This window comes from Chaetura pelagica, unplaced genomic scaffold (assembly GCF_000747805.2).
Source record: "Chaetura pelagica isolate M959 unplaced genomic scaffold, ChaPel_1.0 scaffold302, whole genome shotgun sequence".
NCBI classification, from domain to species: domain Eukaryota; kingdom Metazoa; phylum Chordata; class Aves; order Apodiformes; family Apodidae; genus Chaetura; species Chaetura pelagica.
This window is the reverse complement of record NW_009952561.1, coordinates 57781-66029: the sequence shown is the minus strand read 5'-3', so window position 1 is coordinate 66029 and position 8249 is coordinate 57781. Positions and strand designations below refer to the sequence as shown.

The 8249-nt window shown below is 54.3% G+C and overlaps 1 protein-coding gene across 1 annotated transcript in view; it reads right to left on the bottom strand.

The window, feature by feature from the left end:
• Window positions 1-5062: 5062 nt before the first annotated feature.
• Window positions 5063-8249, bottom strand: part of GFRA2 (GDNF family receptor alpha 2) — a 22689-nt gene continuing 19502 nt past the window's right edge. Inside the window, exons 4-8 of the mRNA XM_009993239.1 lie at window positions 6533-6642; window positions 6315-6455; window positions 6045-6220; window positions 5485-5538; window positions 5063-5185 (exon numbers count right to left, since the gene is read on the bottom strand). Of these exons, the coding sequence (XP_009991541.1) occupies window positions 5063-5185; window positions 5485-5538; window positions 6045-6220; window positions 6315-6455; window positions 6533-6642 (604 nt within the window). The remainder of the gene's footprint in view (window positions 5186-5484; window positions 5539-6044; window positions 6221-6314; window positions 6456-6532; window positions 6643-8249) is intronic.

Here is an 8249-nt window from a genome sequence, read left to right as displayed (position 1 = left end):
TCCTTCCACCCAGGCAGCAGAGGAGGAAGCCCTGATGGATTCTTTTGGCACTGATTTGCTGGGATTTTGCCACCCCCCCACACACACATGGCTGGGGGGGTGGGATGGGTGCTGGGTGGGAGCAGCTTCTCCGCTCCTGGATGCAAAACTCTGCCCAGTCCTGGTGCTGCAAACACCCCAGCCCCACATTCCTGGTGCCATTCCAAGCAAACCCTGCCTTTCCAGGGCAGCGTTGCCTTCATGACATTTCCAACCCTCCTAAGAAGCACAGAGCTCCCTTCTCCCCCTGTCCCAAGACACACACAGAGCAGGATTTCTCACCCCCCCCTTGCCAAGACAACAACGCTCAGGAGCCAAGACCCTGTAACTCCAGAGCAAGGATGAAATTCAATTTATTCCCTGGCTCCTTTATGGAAAGAAAAGGAGGCTCTTTCTGGGAAAGCTTTAGTAGTTTTGTTCAATTATTGGTTTATGCAACATCCAAAAAAAAGAAAATAAAATAGTGTTTTCAGCACTTTCTCATATCAAGGAAGTAATTGAGTCAGAATGAAGAAGAAATTATCTATGAAGTTAATTATCTTGCAGACAGGTTTTACACTCAGTCATTTTTCATGACCAGGCAGTAACTGGAAGCACAGGCATTTTTCTTTCCTGTAATTAATGTGCTTGGAATATGTTGGAGAAGGTGTCAGGGGTTAGTGTTTGGTTGGAGGGGAGTTGTTAGTGGAGAGGGAGTGCTGGGAGGTGCTGGGCTGGTTCCAAGCCTGGCTTGGGCAATTCCCACACCTGGGTGAAGGGATGAGGTGGCCCCAAAAGGATCTCATCCCCTCTTTTGGGATCTGGGGGGGCTGTCTGGGTAGCAGGGTGCCCAAGGGGCTGGGGCAGCTCCTGGCTGTGGGAGCATGTGGCTCTGAGTGAGTGGAATTAATGGCTGGACTTGATGGTCTGGAAGGTCCTTCCCAACCAAAATGATTCATTTGTTCTATAAATCTGCTTAAAAATAAAAACAACACACCTTCTACTGCTGTAAGACCTCACAGCAGAGGTGGGACAGGTCCTTCCATCCACCCCTGGCTCAGAGACACCAGCACAACCCCATGCCCTGTGGTGGGGTCTGTCCCTGTCCTGGGGTCTCATCCCTGTGCAGGGTTCCCTGGGGCAGCACCCCATCTCCAGAGGGGCTTGTGCTGCCCCTGCATGGCAGAACCACAGGATCATCCCAGTTGAAAAAGACCTTGTAGATCATTGATTGAGTCCAACCACAACCCAACTCCACCAACCATTCCCCCACCTCTACCCAGCCCAGTCCTCCAGCCACGTTCCCAAGCACCACCTCTAGCTCCAGGGATGGAGACTCAGGCAGCAGGGACCTACCTGGGTGCTTCCCTAGGAGTTTCCTCACCAGCCCTGCTGACATCTCTTTCCCAAAAGAAGAGTCCAAAGAGAAAAGCCTGGAATGAGTGGGGAAGATCTCCTCCCTCCAGGGAGGCAGAGCAGTGAGCCCAGCAGCAGCACATGGGTGCTGCCTCTCCCTGCCTTCCTCCTTCATTTAATTCCTCCTTCATTTACTGCAGTAATTATATTAGGAGAGTGTGACACAGGAGTCTCCTGGAGCCTGCTAATTGTTGCTGGAAGGAGGCCATTTCAGGTGGTCATTGAGAGAAAAGCAGTTGATCCTCCAGGCTGGTTCCCCCCATGGTGGGCAAAGCCCTGGGCCCTTTCTTGGCCAGATTCCATGTGGGATGAAGTACCATGGGTGAGTAATCCCAGAAAATGTGTTCTTGGAGAAGTGAACTGCCCTGAATCCCTTTTAATTTAAGCTCTGCAAGTGGTTTGGAGTGAAGGGAGAGCCATGGGGAGAGGGCTCAGGGCAGGTGGCTGCACATGGAGTGGGTGGCTTGGAGTGTTCTCCAGGCTTTGGGAAGCTGTGGCAGATACTTCCCTGTAGCCTGGGGGTCAGCAGAGGAAAAAGAGAAGGAGAATCCCCTGTTTGCAGGCAGTCCTGGTCCCAGACACCTCACAGCACTCAGGGAAGGTGCAAATCCTGCAGCTCAGCTGGGAGATGGGGAAGCCTCCAGGTGCATCCACCTGCTGGGGGCTGTGCCCATGGGAGGCTTTTGCAGGCTGGTTTCTGTCCCTCTGGTCACACCGAAGCTGCAGGTCTCCAAAACCCACCAGAGCATCTTTTCTGCCTGCACACCCATGTCCAAGCCCTGGGGACCCAAGGATTGGCAGGGATGAAGGCTGCAGGGATTCAGAGCAGGATTGTCCACCTGCACAAGGTCTCCAAACATCCCTCCAGCGTGCAGGGTCTCTCCAAATCCAGAGATGAGGCTTGGCTTTGTCTGAGAGGGGCTGGAGACCCCCCAGAACCACACGGCTCCATTTGTGCAGCTCCTCCAGAAGGACCATTCCCAAAACAGCACCATGCAAGTGAAATCCTTGTGGAACAGGGAGCAGGAACATCAGGAACTGAGCACAGAGCGTTACTGAGCGTTACTCCAGAACCACTTCCCACAGCCACTGTCCACCTCTTCCCAAGCACATGTTGTCTTGTCCCCTTGCCCTCCTTCCAAGAAAGCCTTTGTGTCTGTGGTAACTCCCCAGGATTCTCCATCTCAGGGTTCCCAGCCCCAGGATCAGCACTTCCACCTCGAAGAGCTTTGCTTCCAGCAGCCTGAGATGCCTGGATGAAGGCAGCTTCTCAGCATGGCCAACACCTTCATCCCAACTGCAGGAATGGTCAGCAGCTCCAGCACAACCTAGGACCCAGGCAGGGGGGATACAGCTGGGATCCAGGCACTACCCTCCCTCTTGCCCCACTGGCATGGCCACAGATGCTGGATGACCACAGGTGACCCCCACAACAGCCCCAAGAGCAAAGGGGTAACTCCTAATTTAGGCTCATTCCAAGCTCTTTGCTTTCTGCTGCTGCCTCCTTAGCTGGAAGATCCAAAGGAGTGGGCCAAATATTCCCTGTGGATGGGGTGCAATTACCCAGCAGGCAGCAGAGAGGGCACCAGCTGCTGGAGGGAGATGTTTCTCCTTTATTTCTCCCAGCAAACAACTTCATACTCCTTTTGGAAACGCCCTGTGTGTCGTTCCCAGCCTTCTGAGGGGAGAAGGAAATCAAACCACCACCAAGAAAAGCAATCTGCTTCCTATTTCCAGCCCCTTTCCCAAAGAAACAGAGTGCCCAGGGGGTCCATAACCTCTGCCAAAAATTCCCACAGCTGGGAAGAGCCAGGATTTCAGCTCACCCCAGCACCAGGCACCCCCAAACTTGGCCAGAGAGCCCCCCAGTGCCTCCCTCCCCACCTAGATGGGGGGGTTTTTCCATGCCAAACGGCTCAGCACATCTGGCTGCCTTTCAGAGCTGTCATTTTCCTGGCTGGGAGAGGAGAGATCACAGGAAAGATCAGCCTGGCTTTGCAAGGAGGCTCCTGCAAGAGACCTGACATGTTTATTTTCCCCGCGCCAACTTCCAGATCAAACGCGGTTGCTTTTTCCGTGCTGCAAAAGGGAATATTCCTCCATCCCTCCCCTCCCTGCCAGCACCCAGCTCCTGTTCCAGCATTCCCAGCTCCTCCAGATGCCCCTGACATCCCTATTTGCCACGGGTAGTGCTGGATGGGTTGAGGGAGGGGTCTTTTCTACTCCCCAGCACGAGCAGGAAAGTGGAACAACGTTCAAAACACCAAGAACCTCGATGCTCGGTGTGACCTAAATCTCAGTGTTTCAGTTGGGGTTTAGGGGCTGTCAGGTTGCTTGGGAAGAAATAAAAAGAAAGCAAGAAGAAAAAAAGATATTAAGGGGATGATATTCTCAAAACCAAAGCGATTGCACATAAAAAAAACCCCCTCAAACCCTCCCTGCCACACGGGAACATGTCAGCTCCTTTGAAATGTTTGCTTGTTTGCTTGTCTCCCTGAGCAAACCAGCCAGGGAATTGTTCCCAGCACTGCAGCAAAAAAAGAAATGGAGGCTGACCCAAAACCCCTCATTCTTGCAGCTGAAGGGTCCCCCTTTTCCCCTCCCCACCCAGAGCTGGGGGTGCTCAGCCAGGCAGAGGTGGGCTCAGCTTTTTGGTGCCTGGCTCGGTTGTTCTTGGTTTATTCTCATCTTCTTTTTTTTTTTCATTATAGACATTGTTCAAAAAAATAAACTTTACAATAATACATTTTTTTTTGTCTTTTTTTTTAAGTTGTGGTCACCATTTAAAAAGAATGAAGGGGAAAAAAAGGAACTTGAAAAAGCCACACTGTAGATGTATATGGTTATGTATGTACATACATAGTTGTAGGTGGGTGTTATATACATACACTCTATATGTATATATAAAGAAAAATAAAGGAGAGGGACACAGAGAGGCTTCTGCCCCACTGGTGGGTCAGATCCCAACCCAAATTCAACATGAGGGTTTCAAAAAAGCAAACCAGAAACCCCAGAGGATCTTCTCCCCCCTCCAAGTGACAGATGGAAAGGACCAGGACAAGCTCACGACGTTTGAACGGCGACTTCTGGGCTCTTCCACGTCACGACTCTCTGCAACCCCAGGAAAGGAAAACAAACCCCAACCCCCATCACAAGGTCAAGAGCTTCCCTGGCAAGATGCTGAAGAGCTTCCTGATGGTGAGTTCATCCTTTGGGATGCTCTGGGTGGAAAACTCCACCATCCATCCAGGCTGGGAATAACCCGGGGGCTACAACCTCTTCCCAAGCTCCGGTGCTGATTTTCCCTCCCCGGTGAGGGGCAGGTGGGGGGAGGGGGTTTATCACTCCTGCTTCACCAACACACCAGAAAAAAAAAAAAAAAAAGACCAAAAGAAAAACAAGGAAAAACCAAAAATAGGAAGCAAACCACCCAAGTTGCCCAGTTGGTGAGGGTCCTCCTGCCACCCAGCAGCTCCGGGCTCGGCGTTCCCGGTGTTTTGGAGCCTCTCAAGCCTCCGGCACGTGACGATCCTTCCCTTCCCCAGCAGGGACCCAGGAGGGAGCAGGTGCTGCCAGTGTGTCCTTGTGCCAGTGTCCCCGTGTCCCCACTGCCATCCTCACCCCTCTATTATAACACCAGCTGCAGCAGCAGGAGGGGCAGGAGGGGCAGGATCCGGCCCGCCCAGCACCGCCTGCCTCCGCCTTGCTGGTCCACAAAGGTCTTCTGGTCTGGCATCACATCTGTGGTGAGCTGGGTCTGCAGGGGAGGGGAGAGCCAGGAGTCATCCAAGGCTGGGAAGCAGCCAAAACCCCTATTTTTTCCAGTGGTCCCCCCAGCAGGTTGGATGAGGCTTGGATGGAGCAACCTGATGTAGCAGGAGGTGTCCCTGCCCATGCAGGGGGTTGGAACTAGATTATCTTTAAGGTTCCTTCCAACCCAAACCATTCCATGATTCTAGGATTCCATGATTCTTGGGGATCCATGATGCATTTACAACAGGAAACAAGTTCCAACCCTGGCACCAGCCCTCCCCCCTGCCCCAAACCTACCTCTGAGTAGCACAGGCTCTGCTCTTTGGACTTGTTTAGCTTCGGTCCCTGCTCCTGGGGAGGAGAAAGGAGGGAGGCTTAGGGCAGGAAGATGCATCCAGCCCCCCTGTCCCACTCCTCTCCCACCCCAGGAACAAAGCACGAAGCCACGAGCCCAGCAGGGTGCAAGAGAACGGGTAACTTCCAGATTTCCCCAAACCAGGAGGAATTCAAGCTGGCTTCACCCCAACCAAGCCAGGACCAGATGCTGGGCTCAGAGCAGCTGCTCCAGCCTGGCCCTGGGCAGGCAGGGGACCAGGGAAGGGGATGGGCAGGGCATGGAGCAACCCTTTCCCCATGCCAGACCCCCCAGTGGTCTCCAGACCCCCCTGGCACTCCCCAAAGCCCCTTTACCAGGGACAGCAAAACCCTGCCAGGCACCTGGGTACCAACACCCCATCCAGCCTGAGGTGGCTGCACTGAGCAGGACATTTTGCTGCCAATCTCCTGGCTGATGGAGCCACCAAGGATCCAGACCAAACCCTCCCCAGTTTGCAGGAGTAACCAGGCTCAGGTCCTACCTGGATGGAGGTGCAGGTGGTGATGACACTCATGTCATACATGGTGTTGCTGTCGTTGATGTCATCTGGCAGGGCAGGGCTCTTCTCCACCTTGGGGGGTGGGGTGATGGGGGGCAAAGGGTTCTTGGGGGCAAGGTTGACGTCGGTGCCGTTGCCAAAGGCTTGGATGGCATTCCCTGAAGGCAGGAGAGGTTCATGGGAGGGGGCTACACCCCAGGGGGGGGTGGTGCTGGGGCAGGGGGAGGAGAAGGACACAGGGAAGAGCCTTACGGAGACAAGGGTTTTCCGTGAAGTCTCGGAGGAACTTCTCACACTCCTCTTCCATGTTCCCGCTGCCTTTGCAGGAGCACCAGGGGGAGATGGTGATGCTGGTGGTGCTGGCGTCGACATAGTTGGGGGTCATGTCAAAACCTGCTCCAGAAGAAGGGGAAGGAGTGAGGGGCTGTGGTGGGAGGGACCCTGCAGCCCCCCCGAGCCCCGGCACTCACCAATGAGCCCCGCGTAGGAGCCCAGGCACGCCTGGTAGTTGTCCCCAGGGCAGCTGGTCAGGGACTGGAAGGAAGCTTGGCAGTTGGTGTGGAAATCAGCCAGCCGGGACCTGGGGAGGAGAGGGAGAGGGAGAAGGATGGGATTTCACCTCCACTCCCAGCACAGAGTAACGTTTTAAGAAGATAAAGGTGAGATAAAGAGGGGTTGGGAGAGATCTGAGGGAGACTGAGATCCGGCAGGTGCAGCTTTTCCTCTGGGCACCTCAGCCTCCAGGTAAGGGAATCCTAGAATCATGGGATGGTTTGGGTGGGAAGGGACCTGAAAGCTCATCCAGTCCCACCCCCTGCATGGGCAGGGACACCTCCCACCAGCCCAGGCTGCTCCAAGCCCCATCCAACCTGCCCTTCAACACCCCCAGGGATGGGGCAGCCACAGCTTCCCTGCCCAACCTGGGCCAGGCTCTCACCACCCTCACACCAAAGAATTCCCTCCTCATCTCCAACCTCCATCTCACTCTTCCAGCTTAAAACTATTACCTCTCATCCTCTCACTACACACCCTGGTAAGAAGTCCCTCCCTGGCTTTCCTGTAGGACCCCTCCCCACCAGGGGTGACCTCCTGGTCCCCTCCCACTGCTCAGGGTCAGGCACAGAACAGGCACAAGGAGGGATGGAAGTCCAGATGTTTTCCAGGTGTCCCCATCACCTGGCTCTGCTGACACAAACCCAAGCTTCCCAGCTGATGCTTTGGGGATTTGTATGGAACAAAGTGAGGCAGGAGGAGGCAGAAGGGGAGGGAGGGAAGGAAAGAGAGGAGGGAGAGGAGGGAGAGGAGGAGAGAGAGGAGGAGGGAAAGGAGGAGGGAGAGGAGGAGGCAGAAGAGGAGGGAGGAAGGAAGGGAGGAAGGAAGAAGAGGAGGGAGGAAGAAGAGGAGGGAGGAAGAAGAGAAGGGAGGAAGGAAGAAGAGGAGGGAGGCAGAAGAGGAGGGAGGGAGGAGGGGAAGGAGGCAGAAGAGAAGGGAGGAAGGGAGGGAGGGAGGCAGAAGAGGAGGGAGGAAGGGAGGGAGGGAGGCAGAAGAGGAGGGAGGAAGGAAGGGAGGGAGGCAGAAGAGGATGGACAGATGGACCAGGTGGACAGATGGATGGGCTGCAGTTCTCCAAATGGACTCAGTCATTATCTGACCAGACACGAGGCTGAATTGTGGCCCGTGCTGGGTCTCCATCACCAGGAGGAACAGCTGTGAAGCTGCCAAGATGCTGACACTGTAGATGAGCCCTTGCATTTCTCAACAGAAAACCTCCTCTGCTCTATTTTTCTGCACTCCATCCAGGAGGAAGGCAGCACACATTATTTTCTCCCAGCTTCCTTTCCCTTCCTTCTTAATTAAATGTCATCTTTGTCCAACTGGTGATTGAATCATCCACCACTACCTGCCAAAAGCCACAAGAACTGAGGAAAACAGAGGGGAAGAAACTGTGGTGGTGTTTTTTTTCCTTCTTCAATAGGAATTATTTGTTTTCTGAAGTTTTCTGAGCAAATTAAACAGAGGAGCAGCTGGAGCAGGGACTGGATGAAGCAGAGTGGAGCAGCAGTGATTCCACCCAGCATTTTGCACCCCACTGGACCTGGGGTGCCCCAGGGGACTGGAGAGGGGACACAGGGGGGAAGAAAAAGCAGCTGCTCAGAGCTGGACCAGAGCTCTGGATGCTCCATGCAG